This window comes from Ursus arctos, unplaced genomic scaffold (assembly GCF_023065955.2).
Source record: "Ursus arctos isolate Adak ecotype North America unplaced genomic scaffold, UrsArc2.0 scaffold_5, whole genome shotgun sequence".
NCBI classification, from domain to species: domain Eukaryota; kingdom Metazoa; phylum Chordata; class Mammalia; order Carnivora; family Ursidae; genus Ursus; species Ursus arctos.
The window spans coordinates 30,013,623-30,035,810 of record NW_026623067.1 but is presented as its reverse complement, the minus strand read 5'-3'; the positions used below and the strand labels follow the sequence as shown (position 1 = coordinate 30,035,810).

The window sequence follows — 22,188 nt, the reverse complement described above, 5'->3', positions numbered from 1 at the left end:
GTGTGCCATATTACTTGCATTAATGCTCCTCATCTTTTAACTCATTTGCATCAGCATGCAATAGCATTAACAGAACAAAATACTTTTAATCTTCAGTCTGCCGATGTGTAATTCTCATCTTTACTGCCCCTCATTGTGATGTCCATCTCCCCACAGGTCACTGAGTCAAGGCAGTACAAACTCGAACATGCTGGATGTTCAGGGAGGTGCACACAAAAAAAGGGCGCGTCGCAGCTCTCTACTTAATGCCAAGAAGCTGTACGAGGATGCCCAAATGGCAAGAAAAGTGAAACAGTATCTTTCCAGTCTGGATGTAGACACAGATGAGGAAAAGTTTCAGATGATGTCATTACAGTGGGAACCTGCCTATGGTACCTGTAAGTATAAGGTTTCACTTAATGTAAAAAAGAACAGAATAGAAATTTATTTTTCTAGAGTTAAGCTGAAGTCCCATGAAAATTAACTTTCACTCACAAAAGATTTCTGACATACCCTGAGCCTCAAGTGATCCACTTAACTAGATACTGAATACCATCCATTCTTAATGATTACCCTAGGCAGAAAATTGAAAGATAAAGAGTTCTTCTTTAAAAATCATTATAAAGTCTTCTTACAAAAACTGGAACATTATAGAGGAGCCCTTCTGTTTGAGAACATTTTTACCTTCACCCCGAAATGAAGAGTAAAATTAAGTGAAATTTTTACGTTTTTTAAATCTCACAGATAATATTACTTGCCAACTAGGAAATCCAGGAAATTTTATTGAAACCCTTAGAGAGGGGCTTCTGGGTGGCTCAGTTAAGCGTCTGCCTTCGGCTCAGGTCATGAACCCAGGGTCCTGGGGTCAGGCTCCACATCAGGCTCCCTGCTCATTGGGGGAGCCTGCTTCTCCCTCTCCTGTTTCCCCTGCTTGTATGTGTGCTCTCCCTCACTTCTTCCCTCCCCTTCTCTCTCTCTCTCTCAAATAAATAAAATCTTAAAAAAAAAAAAAGAAACATTAGAGATCATAGGTGTCAGTAATTAAGGTAAAACAAGAAAAGTCAGGCACATTCTGATATTGTTAAAATACAGGAAATGTGATGGACAAAAGAAGAGCCTATTCTCAACTTTTTTTTTTTTTAATTACGTGTAGGTTTCCCCCACTATTCCTAAGTAGAGCGTTCCTATGAAACCTTTCATAAGCCAAAATGACATAAGGGGAAGACAGAATAACCATGATTTTATATGAAAAAAAATTGAGTATCCCCAAACCCAAAAAAATAACCTCTTTTTGGCTTTTCTAATACCTTAGGACATATCTTGCTAATGGATGCACAAAATAAATCTAGATAAAGCACTGATGCGCACAGACCCAGTTGAAAGCTATGACAGTTTAATACTCAGGTGCTGAATATAGTTTTTAGGAAAATAGCTTGTTGATTCTACTCTGACTGCTTAGGGTTCACACTGTGTCTATAGAGCAAGGATCCTCTTCAGATTTTTTGTGGCTAGTGAAAACTGGTATTGACGTAGGTGTTTCATAAAAGCGAAATGGTGTAATGCAAACTTCTAAAAACTGAGAATACCTGTACAAAGAAAAGAATGTATATGTGCCTGGGTCAAGGAAATGATGAGTTATAAAAGCAGAAATCAAAAATGGTAAAATACACTGTGTTGTAACAACCAAAAAAGATGACTAAATTAAAAGTGGATGTTATTTTATGCATATATATATATATAATTTTATGTTATGGCAATAAAAATTCCAATAGGATGTCTAGAACTTGATAAACTATTGACAGTACGTTTGGGGGAGGTTCATATTTTCTGTTTCTGTATTCCTAATTGATAGGAGGAAATGGTAGTCATCATGAACTGACCCTGAGATTAACAAATAGCATATAATAGAAAAAGTTTGTCAACAAAGTAGAAAAGAGAAAGTGGACATACAGCCACATACTGATTTAAAAATTTCAGATAAGACCGTGGATTTTAAAGTAAAAGTAATAAGCAATTTGGTAAATGTTGTAAAAACGATACCTTGAACACTTCTACCCAGATGACAAAAGTATGATGGAACAAACACCTTCTGAAGGATGAAGACAGAGTTTGAGTGTCATTTATAAATTACTTTTTGAGCAAGGTTCTCTTCATCCCAGATCGCTGTTTGCCCAATGTGTAAAACTTAAGGATTGACGGTATGTTTTATCTCCCTGATTCTTTCTACGTCAATCCTATTAGGAGAAAGAAATAATAAAACCTAACAATTATTGAGAGCTTTCTATGTGCGGCAGCCTTGCTAGGCACTTCACAAACATTGCCATTTACTCCTTGCAGCTACCTGTCAGGTATCCAGTATTGGGGTTGTTATTCCATTGAGATAATGCACCCAAAAATCTGTTTATATAAAGATGTTGCAGAATGTATTCTGATGAAAAAGAAATCATGCATATACTAAAATGCTAAAGAATAGTTAAGCACGCAGTTTCCTTATCGATACAAGGAATAGTGCATGGCCATTAAAAATAATGAACATATATAGACCTTGAAGGTATCTAGGAAAATTTTTTGCTACCTGGGACCTATTAAGAATAGCATCAGCCATCTGAAAATGGTACATGTAAGGAGTAAAGACTGAAGAAGTGTACAGAACCTTAAGATTCATTCATGTTTTACAGTTCAAAGCCCATATACATAATTAATGTATTCAAGTTCTCTGACCCTGTTTTGCATGAGCATCAAATTATTTTTTCCCCAAGTAGCTCAGCATAGACCCTCATCATCTTACGGCTATGCAACACAGTTTAACCTTTCATCAGACAAAAGCAGAAATGATATTTATTTTATCTTTTGTTTTCGTTATCTGCTTTTTTGGTTCCCTAAATCTGATTTGGGATATTCAAGAGCATAAAAATCTCCCCTATGCCTGGGTCATTGTTAAAAACTGGGGCCCAGAATGGTTCCACATACCTATTCTGCATCCATTCTCTCTGGCATCCTCCCTCCCTCACACACACACCTGCATCCTTTCTTACACCCACCTAGACTTACCTGTTTTCTCACAACACTAAATGGTGTCCTTCACTACATATTTAATACTGATTTAAAAAGAGTAAACCTCTGGGACCTTCTTTAAGTTTTGTGATCGTTTAATACAGTGTGTATTCCTTTAATTTGCTTTGAGAGTCTTTACTTGATTTCTGTTACGTAAATGATTTTTAAGCATTTAAATATTTTTTATTTTTAATCACTTTCCAAATGATTTTTGAATCCCAAGCCTATACAGTAGTTGATTGCTGAGCATTTTAGAATTTGGTTCTTCCTAATAAATCAGTATGTATTTGGTTGGGTTTGGGCAGTCATCTATATTTTAGACTTTTAGATTTTTTTTTTCTTTGTATCACAGCCGTTAAGATGTCACTTGAAAATTGATTAGTATTGAGAGAAAGGGGAAGGTGTGTTTCATGGCTTTAACTGAAAGGTGAGATAATTGCTTGGATTCAGGCAGATGAAGAGCCACTGCACATTATCCCACAGGAGTCCCTTTGTTTTGACTTCTGAGATGTTTCCTAATTCATAACACTCAAAATACTCTCTAGGCCCTAATAATAAGAGCATGGTAGATAACTATTATAGCTCTGCTGGGATTGGTTAAATGTGCTAATTTTGCTTTCTCTTTATGTTAAAAACAAATACATCATGGAGTACTGAGATTGGACCTGTGTTGAAACCACCCTGAATAACTGAAGAATTAAAAGTTCTTTCCTCTGGACTACCGTATTGATTTTATACAAAGGCGGCAGCTTTTTGTTTCTTAAGTCAGGTTCTCGGTTTTTAATTTATTTGACATTTATCGTCAAATATTCTAACCATTAATTTATAAAACAATTCCATGGCATTCCTGTATATAATTATTAAAACAATTTCACTTGCTCAGCAAATACCCATCTTTTTTGCATCAATCATGCATACATAGGGATATATAGCAGTGAGCAAGATATGCAGTCCTTACTCTCCTGTTAGTTAAGAGCCTGGTCAGGGGAACGCATTAATTGATGAATCGCACAGGTAATTGAATTGTTACAAACAATTATCAGTGCTGTGAAGATAAGATACAGGATGCCTTGAGAAAATAAGGGATCTCATCTAGTTGTGTGGTGTTAGGGAGGTGAATATCGGCTTGATGCTAATCATGCAGGGCCTAATAAGCCATAGTACTTACATGAAGTTATCTTTAGGAAGATTAATCTGTTGTGTTTTTTATGTTAAAAAATAGATGGTTTTAATGCAATCATTTATTATTGTCATTGGTAATAACAACCTTGCCTTAAAAAGCACACAGTTACATATTTCTTACTGTATTCTATTAGTGACCAAGAATTTAAGTGAGAAAAGATCAGCCAAATCATCAGAAATGTCTCCAGTGCCTATGAGATCGGCAGGCCAAACAGCTAAAGCACATTTGCATCAGCCCCACAGAGTAAGCCAGGTGCTCCAAGTGCCAGCTGTTAATTTGCACCCCATCAGGAAGAAGGGACAAGCCAAAGACCCTGCCACATTAAGTGAGTATTCACAATTATTATTGCATTGATTTAATTAAAATTTCCAGGGGAGTTAGACTGAAAGATAATTGTAAATGTAAATGCTCAGAAAACGAGCTAGTGTAGTTTGTATAATTTAATCATCACTCATGAATTTAAAAAGGTTGTAGTTTGCCTGTAGGTATGTGTTGACAGCATACATATTTTAAATGCTGGTATTGGAATTTCTGTAGTCATAATCAAGAGAAAACTTACAGCACTGCACTGAGGTACCAAGAGTTTACTGCGTTCAGAGGTGCATAAAATAGTTATCTAATGCACATGCACCCTATGAGAATGAGGTTGCTTATTCTAAAGATGTGTATTGTTTTTTCATTAATGATCACTTCTGAAAAACCTAGTTAGCAGACAGGAAAAGATTGTAAAGTATAAAGAATAGCCCGTGCTTTATTCCCTGCCCCTCTGTTAGGCCATGTGGAAGGGAAACTAGATTCAGTTTCGTTCCTAACGTTATTACCTAGCCCATGTATTGTATTTAGGACATACTCAGTAGAAGTCTGTGAATTTAATTTGATTTTGTTTTGAGATCAAAAGTGGAATAAGAAAGGGCGCCTGCCCTTGCCAGATTTTCCCTCTGGTGCTATAGACACACAAACCGGTAACTTAAGTATATATGTTTGTTTTTACGCCGTAAAAACATATTTAAAAAAAAAAAGGTGGGAAGCTTTTAGGGCACACAGAGCTAAGTATAAAGTAGAGCTTCTGAAGTGACTTTTTGGGGGTAATGCCTAAGAAGAGTCTTAAGGGTTGATTAGGAAGGATGTAATTAGGCAAAGATGGCTGAGAAATTGCTTCAGGCAGAAGAGTTTGGGAGATCTACAAGGAGCTATGGGCATTGTGCTGCTTCCAAGGGCAGAGCTGTAGAAAGGGTTGAGAGACAATAATAATTAAAGCTACTACCTATAGGGAACCCCCTGAATGCCAGACACGATTCTGAGTGTTTTACTAGGTTTGTTATATTCATGTAGTCTTCACGATAAGCCTGTAGAATACCTAATACTCTTCATTCTACAGAGGAAACACGGAGGGTCTCAGTAACTTACATACCGCCAGTGAGTAAGGGAGCTGGGAGCTGGGCCCATGCTAACTGGCTCTAATGCCCTTGCTTCTAACTCTCATACCCAGCAGCCTCCCAGGATGACGAGAAGTGAAGTCCTAGGCATGCTGAAATGATAACATGGCCTGCCAAAGGAGACTTGTCAGTGGGTAGTGGCTGCAGAGATTTGAGCAGGGGAAGGTTACGGTCTATTTTTATTGGAGAAGGACTATAGTAGGGAGTGCAGTAAGATGCAGACAGAGTCCAAATGGAAAGCTGATGTAGTAATTAACTGGAAGCTGCTCAGAGCCTAAACTAGTTCGATGGTTATGGAAATGAAGAGGTAATGGGACACAAAATCAGTGAAGTTGATCAAGTGACTGGTTCGGAGTACGAAATGAGACAAATCCTGATCTGGCGTCTTACTTGAATGTCATTGCCCAAAAGGTAGTATTAAGTAGTCCTGTTTTTGCTTATTGTAATATGGCTGTTATTTATATGATAACTACATTTATATTAAAACAGCACTTCAGTAAGAGTAGTGTGAGTATACTGTGATTTAAATTTCTTCAGTATGAAACAGCTGCTTGGTACTATGACAAAGGCCCACCAAAGTTGGGCTTACTTTACTGATTGAAAAAGTGTCGGTAGCTCTTGGACATTTCCTAAAGAAGATAAATATAAAAATGTCAGAATAGGGGCACCTGGGTGGCTCAGTCGTTAGGTGTCTGCCTTCGGCTCAGGTCACGATCCCAGCGTTCTGGGATCGAGACCCACATCGGGCCCCCTGCTCGGCGGGAGGCCTGTTTCTCCCTCTCCCTCTGCCCCTGCTTATGTTCCCTCTCTCTCTGTGAAATAAATAAATAAAATCTTAAAAAAAAAAATGTCAGAATGGTGAAACCATTGCTGTCTGACCCACGCTAAACAGGACCAGCTGTTGGACAAGAGTAAAGATAGAACTTTGCAGCATGTTTCCAGGGGGGTTGGTAATACTATTTTCCCATAAATGCATGATTGTTTCTGTTGTCTACTTTTTTCCTGTAGTGTGAATTTAGTGCTCTTGAAAAGGGCTGACCTGGCAGCTCTGCAGCTTCTTCTGTACACCCTCAGTGCAGCTGCACCGCAGGTAGTGACAGGGCCAGCATCCCCACACCGCCCCCACCACATGCGTCGCCCTGACTTGGAGAGGCCACCTCTAGAGGGGAGAGAAGTGTTTGAATCCATCCCTTCTCTGTTAAGACTTCCCACAAAACAAGTGTGTCAGTTGTGGGGGCTGGGACACTATACTCAGACGGTTAACTCGGTTTCCCTTACGCCACAAAGCAACCAACCATCCAACCAAGAACTGTTACAGTCTGGTTCGTGCTGACTAGCTGATTGGAACAAATAACGTAGAGGTGAGAATCTCTGTATGCCATTACCCAGTCATTTAGTCCCTGTTTGTCATGTATACATTTCCGTTGACTGCACTAGCCATTGTGTATCATGGCTTTAGTTACGTAGTACTTTAGGCCACTACACGTAGTACTTTAGGCCACTACAGATATTTTAATTGTGAAGTGATACTTATTTGCTTCTTGGGTTTTATTTTTAGGTACAAATTTACCTCAGAAAGTTTTAGGAACAACTGAAGAAATAAGTGGTAAGAAACATCCAGAAGATACTATCTCTGTGGCATCATCCTTACACTCTAGTCCTCCTGCATCTCCTCAAGGTTCCCCTCGCAAAGGTAAGACATAATAGTCGAAGCTAGTCCTTATTACACCAAACAACACTTGGTGGCACATAATTTGCTTTTCAATCTGTAGTGATAACAGAAAATGAAGAAACTTGTAACTCCTAATACTTACTGGACTTTCATGTTGTAGATTGAATGATTCAGATGCTTTCTAGGTATTGAGCATCATAACCAGGACTCTTGTATTCAAAGTGTGGCCCTTTGTCAGTGGACAAGCGTAGATACGAATGAAGGCAGAAGTCACAGTTGTTTCATTCTGTGCAGATTCTTGTTACAGAAATTTGCAGTTACTTAAACATTTTGTGGAGTATTTTAAAATATGAATTTCTACAAGAAACTGGTTTTAACCAACTACAAAACTTAGGAAAAGAAACATTTAAGTTGATACATTCTTTTTTTTAGTTAATGGAGTCATTACTTTTTTTAGTAATCAGAATTTAAAATAACCTATATCCTTATGGATTTTACATCATACGTAGAACCTCTTGAGGTGAAATACCTGAAATCTTTCTTGCTCATTGACCTGTGTTTTCATAATTCAGAATGAAGCCCTTTTTTTGTCTTGACTAGCCTGGGTAGTGTGCATGCAAATGGCATTTCATGGTAGCTGCACGTGTATTTTAAAGGGTGTGTATCTTTATAGCATTGGCCCCTCCACACTTTTTGTTAGCCTGGTTAAAACAAACAAACAAAAAACCTTAGTTCTGGCCTCATCTTCACAGATATAAAAGAATTAATGTGTTTAAATAATCACAGTACAAGAGGGCACGTGGGGTTGGGGAAGACAACCTTAAGAAATCTAGCAGGAAAGAGAAGCTTCCAGAGCTTCCCTTAGCGCCCATGTTCTAAGTTTCATCTCAGTTCTGAGGGTTCCTTTTTATTAGCTGCCATATTTGTGGCAGTGATGTGGTAAATGATGTCAGAACTGAGTTTGAATTTTGACTCTCTTCCCCACTATAGTTGTGTAACTATGCACAACTGATTTCTAAGATCGGGTTTCCTGTCCATAAGATGGGACGAAGACCATCTTTGTCCCCTTTGAGACCTTTTAGGGGCCTCATACAAAGTTAAAGGAAATAATACTTAGAAAACCTGATAGATGATAAGTGTTTAGTAAATTGAGGTGTGTTGTCTTTTTTCCCTGCTGCCACCCCAGGGTAACATAGCTTCATTGCTAACGTGCCCTATCCCTCTCAATTGACACAGCGGAGACTAGCTAGAATTTTCATTCAGATTTTACTAAGAGTAGTAAAAATTAAATAGGACATACAAACAGTATATATTAACAGGTGTGATTATACAACACAGGTTTCTGATCTTGTGGTATGTAGCTCGCATATGGTTTTGGGAAGCATGCAGATCTGTCTCATCTCTTCACTGTCTGCATATTCCTATCTGAACTGCCCCTTACCAGATCTCAAAGAGAGGGATCCTGTCACACACATGGTCCTGATGAACAGTAGCCGCATGCTCTTAACACCCTTTCAAGAACACCCTTACACCCTCCACACCTTTTGGAGGCTGTTCAGAGGTCCCAATATGGACAGTTATCTAACCAGGAGACTAGTTGAATTGAATATGGTGTTCTTGCCTGAATGTGACGTGGGGGAGAAAGAATTTCCCCATTGCTCTCATTCCCAAAAGAAAATCCACTCTCACCCCTAGAATCGAGAAGTCTTTTTGCCGTTTTGTCTTTCATCATTTGGTCACCAATTGCCCTTGATGCTCATGGCTTTGGGAGATTGTCATAGGCGTGTTTAGGATCCTTAGAAACCTGAAGAAATTATTTTCTTTAAAACTGTTTTTTATTGTGCTTACATATGTTCTATCAAAATACCACCAGTTATTATATTTCCTTTTATTTCCATAGACATGATTTTGCCAGTAGTCTGTAATTGAACAAAAATATTATTAAACTAAGAGTACATTATGAGGTTCTTGCTAAACTTTGAAATTCCTAGTTCATGGTTCTTGCTAAACTTCAGAATTAGTTCTGTTTTCTAACATTTAAGGAAATAAGCCTATCTTCATGTTTTTCCTAATGGGAATTTAAATAAGCAAGAACTTTTTTTTTTTTTTTTTTGGTAAGTAAGAACTTCTTAAAAATGAGACATCAGGCCACCTTATCCTTCATCTTCCCTTGTGCTAATGGAAGGCAGCCTTTCCATCTTGGAGATAAACAGGATCAGAAATTGTGCTTTATAAATATTTACATTGTATTTACTATTTATATGTCCTGTCTTGTTTTTACCAAGCTTTTTCTTAGTAGGATCTGCCTGAAAATTCTAGACATAGTTATTTTTGAGAAATAATTCTGGTTACCTCATACTCTTGTCATATTTTTCCTTATGACAAGCTTCGCTTACTTTCAGCAATGTTTTATTACCATCTTGTTGTGATTAAGGTAATTTTTCTCCTGTGTTCTGTCTTGCAATGACTGCAGTGTTTATGCTATATAGTAGACTCTCTTTGCTTTAAAAAATACATTACTGGATTTCAGTTTTTCCTATATTGTCAAAATGTTTGAATTTTTTAATAGTGAAATGTTCTATAATAGAAACCAGGCTAATTGTGATTAACTGGAAAGAATTAATTGACCATGACAGGGTTTTTGCATCTCTCCCTCCAGTTGGCAGTATCCTATCTGATCTCAGCATCCTGCTGCGCCCCTCAGGGCCTTCCTCATCCCCTCCCCGTGAGTCCAGCACCAAGATCAGTGGCCAGAACTGCCCCGGAATAGGTGGGGTTTACTTGCAAAAGAAAATCCTTCAGATTACCAGGAGCACAGCCAAAAGAACAGACAGGACCGAGAAGGCCACTGAGGAGAATAGAGACAGGACAAGTTGTGAGAACGCAGCCAGAAAAAGAATGACATCCCCGTTTAGAAGATTTAGGGAAAGAACTCTTTCAAGGGAGAGACTAGCCAACAGCAAAAAAGAGGACGCAGATCACCATCAAGCTACAGAAAGCTGTGAGAAAGTGAAGGATGTTAGAAGCAACATCAAAGATGAGAAAGGGAGTGACATCTTCAATTCAAATAGCGGAGGCAACCGTAACGCTTTAAACTGCTTCTATACGCGATTCAAGTCTAAAAGGAGAAAGACAATCTGATGGAGTTCCTTACTTAATTTTAGTGTTAAATTTGTTTTCATTTATTAATGTAAATGTAGCTTAAATGAAGTTATTTATCAAACAAAGTTTAGGCAGACAACTTAGTGTAAAATATGATTTACAGGCATTTTATGATTAGTGTTTAAAGGTACTCTAGCAACAAAGTCGTATTTATTTAAAGTGCCTTATTTGTACATGTTATTTTACTAATGTGAGTAAGATTTATACTCTTGTTTTCTGTAGTTGGCTTTATTTCCTGCTGATAGCGGCTGGGTCTGTGAATGAAATAAATAGAGGTACTTTTTAGAAATCAGTATTTACTTTTGCATTAGAACCCCCAGTAATGATCTGATCACCAACTTTGCTTCAGAGAATTTTATTGCTCTTATTACTGCAACTACTTTACAAGTTAAAGGAAAAATAAGGCAAGAAACTCTGTCTTGTCCACATACACTTTTTATTTCATTTGCTTGCTTTTCATATAAATCTCTGATCCAGAGAGGAAGAGGAGATAGTCTGACATAGCAAGTGAAAGGTCATTTGGAAACTTGTTAAAAATACAGTTACTGTATTTTTCATAAATTCGAATTGAGAGGCCCGAGAATATGTATAATAATAACCTTTCCAGGACATTCTTAGAATTGATTGTATTTGAGAAAAACTGATCTAACAGATAGAGGGATGTAATTCTAAAACAGTAAAGCAAGTGTAACCTCCAGGATAAAAGAGCAATGATTTTTTTCTTTTGAGGAAGAATTTTTATATTTTGTTTTTTGGTTTTTAATTTACCAAATCCATTTTCTTGGTCCTCTTGAAAGATGACCAATCACTTCCTAAAAGCACTGAGAAATGGTAATGTTGAGAAGATCAAAAGCCTGGCTTATCTCAACTTGTCCTGTGCCTGGTAGCCCCATAAGCCACAGAAAAATCACCCATATTCTGGGTCTTAATTTTTCTCTTTGAAATAGTTACCGGAACTACTTAATATGGTTAGTGTTCAACAACTTTTTTCTTTAATGACTTGAGTTATATGTGTACATAAAGCCTGTAGTTGTTCTTAATGAGTTTTTTCAGGATTGTCCTAAAGGTCATGTACCTACTGAGCCTCATTTTTCAAGTGAAAAGGAAAATAATTGTTTGCTTCTTTGAGACATACTCCTTGTTGGGATTACTATGGCATTTCCTTTTATTTCTAAATAAGTTTGTTTACTTTTCTAACAGTTATCAATATAGACATTATGTGCATTTAACTGTCCTGCTGCGGATTTATTTTTAGATGCTTCTACCTCATTCCATCTCCACCCATTTATTCCAGAGAATGGAAAAGAAAATCTCTCTTGCTGTATCTGCTGTGCAGTAAATCACAGAGTAATTTAAAACAGGCAGATGCTGTTATTTTCACAATACATTTTTATAAATATATCAGTTCTGTTGTTTAATGCAATATTCTGTGAAGTTGGTGAAGAAAAAGGAAACCAGGTATAAGATCAAATCCATAGCTAAAACATTTTTTTTTTTAAATATGAAAATAATTGCTTTCAACTTGGGGCAAGACTCCTTAGGTGACATAAGCAGAATATCTAGGGTAAGTATATGTAGTTTAAAAAGCAAAAATATAATTCTTTCTCTTAAGTCTTGACTCCCCTCACCCATCCTTACCGCAACACTGAGATCAGGCAAGGAAATATCTGTGTTAATCAAAGAAGGGGACACAGGGTTAAAAAGAAGTTGAGAGACTCAAGATGTCTGCTTTTTAATATTTTGAAATACATCTCATGCCTTCTTCTTTTATTAAATGCTTGTAGCTATGTGAAAGCCCAGGGCAGATATACATTTGGACTAGTTTCCTCAGTAATACTGGATTTCGACTTCGTATTTCTGGAATTTGGAGTCGGGTTGGTACAGTATAGGTAGGTAGATGAATGCATATGTAGGGGAATGTGTATAGGAAATTGGCATCATTACATCTACATGGTTGGAAACTGAGATTGCTACTTACTCTGTCTTTTGTTGTTATGTTTTTCTTCATCTTCTCCCTGACCACATACCCCTCCCTGTTCCCTTGTTTTGTAGTTTAATCACTTGTTTTCTCTCGTTTAGGTTATACACTTACACCGTCAGCTAAATCTGACAACTTGTCTGACTCCAGCCATAGTGAAATTTCTTCACGATCCAGCATCGTGAGCAATTGTTCTGTTGACTCCATGTCTACAGCTCTGCAGGATGAACGGTGTTCTTCACAGGCTGTGGTGGTCCCTGAATCCACTGGGCTTTTGGAAAAAACAGAACACTCCTCAGGGATAGGAGACCACACTCACCTTGGCCCTGGGTAAGTATAATTGCCTGTGTTCATACCACAAAACCCAAGCCAGGTGGCCACTGCAAGCAGTGCTCCCCAGCTTGCCCTTAGATGGATACCCCTGTCCCTGTGGAGTGGTCGCAAGGGGGCCATAAAATAATATGAGGGCCAAGCATGTATCCTCTATCTTGAATATGCAAATAAGTACTGTTTTGAAAGATAAATGGGTGCTTGTTTCTAAAGCATGTATTGAACTTAAGTAGCTTTCTGTCATGTATTTTTCAATGAATAAGAGCTCGGAGTGAATCAGCTATTGATAGGGGGATATGGTTCTTGTGGTGTGGCTGTTAAGTCAGAGAATGCCCAAAAAGATTGTGTAATGGGAGGTGCTCCCAGGGTTGTACCCATTGTAGACAGGTTGGGGGAGTGGGGTCAGTCCTTAATCTGAAAGTATGATTTATGGAGTTAGAATTATCAGCTAGCGGAAGTCCAAAGTTTTTTGTTGTTTTTCTTAAAGTTAACTGTAAATTTGTATTTAGAATATGGAAATCTTTGAGAAAATACAGAGTAAGTTGATTCTAAACTGTTAAATCTGGTATTCTTTAATATGAAAAAATTAAGATAGAGCAAAGTATCAGCATATTTGTAAAGGTTTTTAAACTATGATTTTCTAGACCAAGGGTCAGCTAACCTCCCTGTAGAAGTTAAATACTAAATAATATCAGACTTTGCAGGTCATGAATTCTGTGTCACAGCTGCTCCATCCACCCTGCCGTTTTTTGCTCCGCAACAGCCTTAGAGAATACAATTCGGAAACAAATGGGCATGCTGTGTCCCAATAAAACCTTATTTACAAAAATAGGCTGAGGGTCAGATTTGGCCTTGAGCTGTAGTTTGCTCACACCTGCTCTATACTAAATGAAGGGTTCATGAGCGTTTTTTGTTGGGGGGCCAGCGGGGGATGAGGACGGTAAAGGACCTGATCATAAACATTTCAGGCTTTGCAGACTACATTTTTCTCTGTACTCTTTAAAATGTAAAATGCTTTGCTCCAGACCATACATGCCATTGCTCCAAAACATGCCATTGGCTGAATTTGGCCCCTAAGCACTTATTTGGGGACCCCTGCTATAAATAATAGAATTCATTTTACAGTTGCTAGTTGGTTGGAGAAGTTACTTTTTACGTGGCACTGTGTTAGGCTAACCTCAGAGTTAGATTGAAAAACCAAACATGGTTGAGAACATGTAGTTGAGAATTCTTTATTCTGTATCCATGTAGAGTCGAGCATTATGTTGACCAAGAATGAAAATGTATGCTTAATTTTATTCATTTCAGACCTCATCTTTCATTTTCATTTAAAATCAATTTAAGAAAAATTTCTCAGGTAACTTTGCTAAGATTTGAGTTTCTTCCATGTGTGTTTCTAGCTAAGTACAAACATTAATGGGAATAAAGATTAAGTGATGATTGATTACAGTGTCATTTTTTTCCACAAGATTATTTTGGCATTGAACGCTTAATTCTGTAGTCTTCTATAGGCAGTAATACTTGGATTGGACAGAAGAAGGTTTTTCCAGTAAGCCAGTAAATTACTTTTAATTGTGTATCCCCAATTTTTTAGGTGGACGCTGTCAAAGCCATCTCTCGTTAGGAGTTTAGCTGTCTCCTCTTCTATGAGTAATGAAGAGATTTCTCATGAGCACGTCATTTTAGAAGCAGCGGATAGTGGTCGTGGAAGTTGGACTTCCTGTTCAAGCAGCTCCCATGACAACTTCCAAAGCCTTCCAAACCCAAAAGGCTGGGATTTTTTGAACTCTTATCGACATACCCATTTGGATGGTCCCATTGTTGAAGTCGAACCCCCTGACTGTGATCCCTATTCCTGCCCTAAAGGCTGCTCTAGAACTTGTGGTCAGTGTAAAGGAAACCTAGAGACTAATCAGTTGAGACAGAGTTGGGCCTCCTCCAGTTCTCTGTCTGACACACATGAACCAAACTATGGGACAGTTAAACGGAGAGTGTTGGAGAGCATCACACCTGAGCCCTCTGAAGGCTTGGACCCCAAGGACGGCACTGACCCAGTTTACAAAACTGTTACTTCAAGTACAGAAAAGGGCTTGATTGGTAAGTTCTGTGTTCTCTGTCCTATCTGTGGCATTTAGAGATTAAGTGGCAAAAAGTGGCATTGGGATATCTTGGTCCAAAATTTTACTCTTGGAAATATTCCTTCTCTCACTCCAGCCTCTCTTCCTGCCCTCTGCAAACAAATTATTTTCAAAAAGTTGATAATTTCTGAAGGATTTTTGGACAGGTATTCAAGCCTATTAAAACGAAAGGGTTGGTATGAAGGTAATTAAGGTGACAGTTTGATTTGTGTTTTGTTTTTGAGATCTCTTTGGTTTCGTTGAGGAAAGATTGTATTACTATGCAGTCCTAACAAAGGGATTATTATTCTCTTTGTCACCTCATAAGTTGTTTGGACCACAGTTGCTGTACCTACATGATAGAAACTTTGAATCTGATACTATTTTTAAGTAGTAAAAGTGAGGAAAATTATGATAAAGAAGGAAGTCCAAAATATTTTTCAGTATACCCTCCTAGCACACGTCATGGGTATGCCACCTCCTGTTGTGGGTTCCATTCTGACCACACACAGCTTTTTTGTATGTATTCTGTTAGTATTTACCCATCAAAATTTTGTTCATTTCTTCCTTGAATTGCATCAATATTTAGATATAATAGCCCCTGCTTTTCTGTTTATATGGAATAAATATACTTTAAATCAACTGTATAACATTCATGAAGTCAATTTAAATTACTAAAAACGTGAAAGATGTGCTGATTTTTATAGCATATTTATAGTACATTTTTACATGTCAAATTGCAGTACAGATTGGGGTTTTTAGCTTGTTGATTTTTTCCCCCAAGGGTTTTTTATTAAATTCTTCTGGGCAGCTGCTATATGGATATCTAAACATGTGCGTGCAAGGGTATAAAATTAATCTCTTGTCCGTTTAGGAAACTACATTTTTAAAAATCTTTTATTGCATTCCTAGATGACTCTGGGTTTGAATTCTTCATTCTTATCTTACTGGTCTTGCTGACTTCTCCACCCCCTCCCTGCCCCATCTTCTCGGTTGGGAATGGAAGGCCTTTAGGACCTTGATACTACATGGAGATTTTGCTGGTACAGTTGTAGAAATTTCAGTATGGACAAACCTGATTGTCTAAAAGAGGAGTTAACATTAGAATTATCAAGTCCTTCTTAATTTATTCTGCCTATATGTAGGTAGTGTTTGTGTTTAAAAGTTACATCAGCAAAGTAGTCAGAGCCGTTTGTCCCTTAGGTCCTGTGAATTGGTCTTAATTTCATGGAATTTCCTCTTTCTTTAACCTATTTCTGAAGCTTTTTGAAACTTTGCCTTTGTCCCATGGTCTACAAACTTAGGGAAAAGGATTTTAGGTCACATTTTTTTTTAAGTCACAATTATTTTGAATGTGTGCTGAAAATCATGGACACTTAAGATGGATTTCCTAAAAATATGGCTATTATTTTTTTTTCTTTTTCACTTAGTCACAGATCAGAAGTTAGAAGTAAGGTTCTTGAAGGAATTAGGTCCTCTGTAGCCGGGAAGTTCAAGTTGTTGATATGCCAGGACTGACAGGTGGTCTTCGCAGGAGTGCCATAAAGCAGTGGTTCATGTCTTAGGGCCAGGGTCGACAGCCCTGAAATAGAGGGTCCAGACATCATTTCTGTGAAAATCTTCCCAGTCAGCAGAGCACAGATGTTCAGGTTAAACCGTTGAATGTTTCTGACTGCGTTATCCCCGGGGCTGGTGTCCTCAAAGACCCAGGTGGCCATCTCTGAATTGGGAGGGCTCCGCTGCAGAGAATGGCTTGTCACCACGGCACTTCTTTCAACTCTCTGTCACTCTAGTTTTGTTTACAAGACCTAATGTGATTTATGTGTTTGAAAAACAGGTTTAAATATTGTTTTAAATATTATGTTTTTAATCTGTCACTGTATTCAAATATACTCATTTAGTCTATTTTTGAGTTCTGTTTTGTCATTGTAATAAGTTTCAGTATGTTTGGTGTTTTTTTTTTTTTTTTTCATTTCTTACATTTTTCATTAACATTTCCATTGCTTGTTTTTCATGCCAGTGTACTGTGTCACCTCACCCAAGAAGGAGGATAGGTATAGGGAGCCACCTCCCACTCCTCCAGGATACATGGGGATTTCTTTAGCGGACCTAAAGGAAGGACCCCACCTACACCTAAAACCTCCAGATTATAGTGTGGCAGTGCAGAGGTCAAAGATGATGCATGACAGCCTCTCTAGACTGCCACCAGCTTCTCTCGGTAGCAGCCCCGTGGCCTGTGTTCCATCGAAGATTGTAACTCAGCCTCAGAGGCATATTTTGCAGCCATCCCATCCTAAACTAGCAGATGTGACTGATGCAGATAGCGAAGCAGATGGTATGTTGACAAACTACCTTACTGGGTCTTAAAAGAATTGCTGAATACATGAATGGGTCTTTACTCTGTGATTTCATATAGTCATTAATGTTTACTTTTAAATGCTTTAGCAATCTCTGTTATAAGAAATCCCTCAATATGGTGGTGTATTTCTTAAATAGAGTAACCTGCATGTTTCTGTGTGCCCAGTACCCTTCTTCCTGCTCAGATAGGGTATTTGTTATATCTGACCAACAGCAGCTCAGTCTGATGGGATCATTTTGAGAGCAGGCACTTGACCTTAGTGGAGCTGCGCCTTACGTTAATGCATGAAAACTTCAAAGTGCCTCATTACCTGAAATCATGCTGCTGGTGTAGTTCCTCTGAAGCAGAACTCGTGCCTGACTGCAGCTGGGGCAGCGTTTTGCAAAATGGTCTGCTTTATTAAAAATCCATGCAATTCTGTCCCTTCAAGCAGTAGAGTAATGACGTGATGAAGAAGTGGTTACGGTGTTGCCGCCTGTCACCCTGCAGTGCGACCAGACCAGCACTCATAATGTTGTTGTAATAAAATCTGGGCCTTGATGGGATCATTTGAGAGGATTTCTTTGTTGAAAATTAGTGACTAATTTTCTAAACAGGTGACTAGATTGTAAGTTGATCTTCATTAATATACCTCATCTACCAATGGTGTTTTTACTATTTTCAGAAAATGAACAGGTCTCAGCAGTGTAGCCTCTGGAGGACCCATGTGAAGTTTACTGAACGCCGTCAAGGAAGGAGTGGGCTGACCGGCCTCACGATTCCGCAGGCCGCTGGCGCCAGCGAACAGCTTGCTGCTGCTACTAACCCAGAGGTCTCGCTCCCCGTACTCCGAGTGCTGACCGAGCCCTGAGTCATGCTTCCTTTTATCGAATCCTTGCAGATGCAGAGTTTCCTCAGCTATGGATGTTGTGCCTGGAAACCAGTCTTCACTTCGCACACCAGACCTGCCTTGGGACCACGGTTACTAGACCAGATTCAAACTCAGAGTCCTCCCTATGTATATCAGTATAGATTTTTCTTTAGCAAGTTGTTTTTAAGATAGTGGTGTAGTAGTATTTCCAAGCCATAGCTTGGGTTAACGGATAAATTCAAAATGTCTGCCAATACCAAGGATATTCCTGTGTATTTGAAAAGTAACTTATTATTTGAAATTTTGTGGTTTTCTTTGTTTTGGGGAGCTGTCATTAGCGGATGTTTATGTTTGAGGCCATAAAACTGTCTCTGGCCTTACCAAACTGAAATCATCTTTACAGGATGATAACGCTTAATCTGTACAGAGATGAACTGGATCCGTAGCACCGGTGCAATGTAGGGTCTCCGTTTGAGTGGGATAGGAAGCCCTTTGTGGTTGAGGTGTTAGGAAGGAAGATACTGCCGTCGGCTGATTTGGCCACATGAAGCTGTCACAGGGTTTCTTATCAGTCGTTTGGGACAGGGAGGCTGTGATTGGATGGGTAGCCACCCTCATCTCCAAAGAAGGAAATTTTTTCTTAAATCGCATATACCAATCCTTTCTGAAGTGAAAGCCATGCTGCATCTAACTAAAAGTATAAATCCAGTAAGTAGAGAATGGGTTCGGGAGAGTTCTGCAGAAACCCAGGACAAAAATTTTTCACTGCTCAAATGTGGAGTTCTTTTTTAAAAGGAAGTGTAATCATTGGTGTGTAACCATGGAGATGAATTCAGCTGCATGTCTGTTCCGCAGCCGCCCCTGCTCCCCATCTCAGCATGAGGCTGTGTTCAACCCTCACAAACCCTGCAGCCCCCATCTACCTGCAGGAAAGCTCATGAGTGCGCCGAGGTAATAAGTGGTTGAAAATTTTAGGAGGGACAGAGGAGCTAGAATTGTGGAAATGATTCTCTCTTGGTTCTCGGTTTAGCCCTTGAGAGGAAAGAGAGAGATATTTTTAACAGCCTGGGCATGGCGCTCCTAAGTATTTAATTAAAATTTCAGTGACTGTTTACTGGACGATCTAGACTTTCCACATTTTTACAAATTAAATACAGTGTTTTCTGTATCTTAAGTTTAAATTTAATCATTTGTTTTTTAATGTAAATGTAAATGAGAGCTTAATAAACTTCTGTGATGACTACCAAAAAAAAAAAAAAGAAGAAGAAAAAGAAAGAAAAAAAAGCCAAAGCCATTCATGTGCACTACCCAGATTAACGTGGAGCCAGAATGGGTTTACTTCTGAGTGGTTGTCCACATGTGAATTTATAGGATTTAGCTGGTTTGTGATTTCCCGTTTCAAGAGTTTGTTCTCATTTTTCCCTAGCTTTCTCTTCCTTCTCTTTCTCCCTGTCCCCTTCCTTTTTTTTTTTTTTTTTTATAGTAGGCTCCGCACCCAACATGGGGCTTGAACTTGTGACCCTGCGATAAAGAGTCGTGTTCTCTACCGACTGAGCCAGCCAGGTGCCCACCCTACCCCCCAGCCCCTTCATCTTAAAATCATAAATCATTTCCAAGTGATCAATGGCAGTAGTCTATCTTTTCCATCAAAATGACTGTCTCTTCATTTTAGGAAAAATAGCTTATTTGAAAAATTCCTTTGGGCAAAAAAAAAAAAAAAAAACAAAAAAAAAAAACGTGAATTTGAAACCTAAAGCCTTAAAAATCCACCCCCCAGATGTGTTAGAATGGGGCTAATTGGCTCTATAGCTTTCTTGTTCCATTGACATGAAAAGTAGCCTGGATCAAAAATCCTGGTTTGAAAGTCACACTGTAGTGATTTAACCAAAAAAAAAGAAAACGTTCCTTCACTGATTTACATAGTAGTGTTTTCATGTCCAGGGTAAAACAAAGATAATGAAATATACTTCTGTTATAATCCTCTTTTTGTCAAGTTTGGCTATTTATTCTCATTGTTTTATATCCATTACCCTAGAAAAAATGTGCTGTTTGCACAATATCTGTTTATTTGCAGGTGTTTGAAACAAATGGGAGCCTTACCTGTCTTTGTCCTTAATGGTGTCGAGAATATCTCGCAGAGAGTCAGAGGCTGTGTTTTTGACTGCACCTTGTAGCTGCCTTTGTCTTCCTCTAACTCCAACCGTGAGTGTTTGGGTCAGCCGATCACAGTGGTCGGGAACTATAGCCAAATGCAGTGTGGTTTGATGTGCGTGTATCCCCTAAAGACTCGTGGAGTTGTGATTTTTATATTTTAATTCTAATGTAGGGTACATTTTTGCCTTCTCTTAGTTTGTTACACGACTAGAACAAGAGAAGCCTTAACCTGTATTTGCTCCAATTCTAAACCGCCGTTTTTGGTTTTGTTTTTATTTTATAAATTTATAACTTTAACGAAGAGACTAGTGCCCTCATCCCCCCTCAGCTCTGAATCCGTCAGGACTTCCTGAAGCAGTAAATCCACAGTGCAAAGTTCTGCCAAATAAGTTTCAACAAAACAGTTTCTTCATAATGTAAGATTTGGTCATTTAGTAAATCCACTATATACTTCCATAAAGATTTACTTTAAGTAGTAGATTCTTCCTCCAAATGTTTACTTTGAATCTGATCTTTGGGGAGAAAAAGGCTTATTAACTGGTTTCTCATGAGAGTGTTAAGTCACACTGTGGTCATCTCTATAACCTCCTTGAGCATCTCCCAGCCGGAAATAGGGCAGTAATCGTGAGGATTTCCGAGAACAAACCTAATTTTTATAAAGTGTTCTCTTTCCTATAAAAAGGAGAAGGAGTTTCCTTGTATATTTAAAACAATGATAATGATTGTTCCCTGATATATTTTGTTTCTAAAAAATGTGATATTAAAGTAGATGTATCCCTTTAGCATTACCTTAAAGGCTAGAACAGAGGGATGAATCTTCAAAAAAGTGTCACAGTACATTTTCAAATTTGAACTTGAACCCCAGGTCATCTTTAGCTTTTGTTGTGCTTTTTTAAGGCTTCTTTATTTTTGATACACAGAATGCAGTTGTACTTGATCTTTTAAAATTGAAACGTGAGCTTATCAGAAAAAGACAAAACTGCACAGTTGTAATAATCAAATGCAATTATACTGCACAATTCAGTGATTGTAAAGTATCCCGTAGCGAGCAATGTTTGTCTCCTATTTTTTGATACCTCTTAAACTTATGTCTTTTAGAAAGACAGTGGCTCTGTATGCTTTTTGTATTTTTACTGAGTGTAAATATTTGTTATATTTTTGGTTAAGAGAATGTAAAAGCACCATTTATTATTATCATATCTACTAATACATCGGTGGAATCAATAAAGAATCTACATTAACCTTCTCTGCTCTTTATTATAAATGTATGGACACAGATAAAATAATACACCCAGTCACTCAAGAAGGCTGCTGTGGGGCTGGCATTGGTGTGAAGGCCTGATTTTTTAAGTCCCCAGAGAAACTGGAATGATCCAATTATTGTTGACTTTGTAGTGTCTACAAAATACCTATCTCTCTTTTTGGGTTTTAAAAAGTGTGTTTGATGACAAACCAAATAACACTGGTTAATCCCCATTTGGGCTTGTTTCTCGGCCGGCAGGCTGTCCAGGGCTAGTTGAGTGAATGCAAGGTGCTCTCCGGGACTCGGGGCCCTGGGCATTTACACCACTGAGCATCCCCTCTGTGCCACAGGAAGGGCAGAGGGGGAAGGTGCAAATGTGTGTCCCTTTTTACAGCGAAACAGCAGCTTTTCCAGAAGCTGCACTTGATATTTCTGCTTTTATTTCCCTAGTCAAAAGTGGGTCCCATGACCAGTGGCTGCAAGAAACTTGGGAAGTGACCTTTCTTAGCTGAGCCATCGATGGCCCCAAGTAACAGTGGGATTCCTTCCAGTGAGAAAGGAAAGAATGGCTAATGGGCACCTCGCATGGTTTGCTACAGCGCTCTTCTCATGGCAATACGTGCAGTGGTTTCCTTCAGGGAATCACATCCTAGGACCTCGGCGAAGAAGGA

The 22,188-nt window shown here is 38.5% G+C and overlaps 1 protein-coding gene across 8 annotated transcripts in view; it reads left to right on the top strand.

The window, feature by feature from the left end:
• RAPGEF6 (Rap guanine nucleotide exchange factor 6) overlaps window positions 1-21,515 on the top strand; it is a 182,431-nt gene extending 160,916 nt beyond the window's left edge. For 4 of the 8 annotated variants that reach the window (XM_026507900.4, XM_026507899.4, XM_057307400.1 and 1 more), the window contains 7 exons: window positions 157-377; window positions 4,350-4,541; window positions 7,211-7,345; window positions 12,566-12,794; window positions 14,389-14,891; window positions 16,932-17,246; window positions 17,935-21,515. In XM_026507900.4, coding sequence (XP_026363685.1) covers window positions 157-377; window positions 4,350-4,541; window positions 7,211-7,345; window positions 12,566-12,794; window positions 14,389-14,891; window positions 16,932-17,246; window positions 17,935-17,960 — 1,621 coding nt within the window. In that variant the 3' untranslated portion in view covers window positions 17,961-21,515. Of the gene's footprint in view, window positions 1-156; window positions 378-4,349; window positions 4,542-7,210; window positions 7,346-9,983; window positions 10,532-12,565; window positions 12,795-14,388; window positions 14,892-15,008; window positions 15,549-16,931; window positions 17,247-17,934 lie in introns of those variants that run through there. The other 4 variants (XM_048220950.2, XM_026507902.4, XM_057307399.1 and 1 more) reach the window with 3 other exon arrangements.
• The last annotated feature ends 673 nt before the right edge of the window (window positions 21,516-22,188 follow it).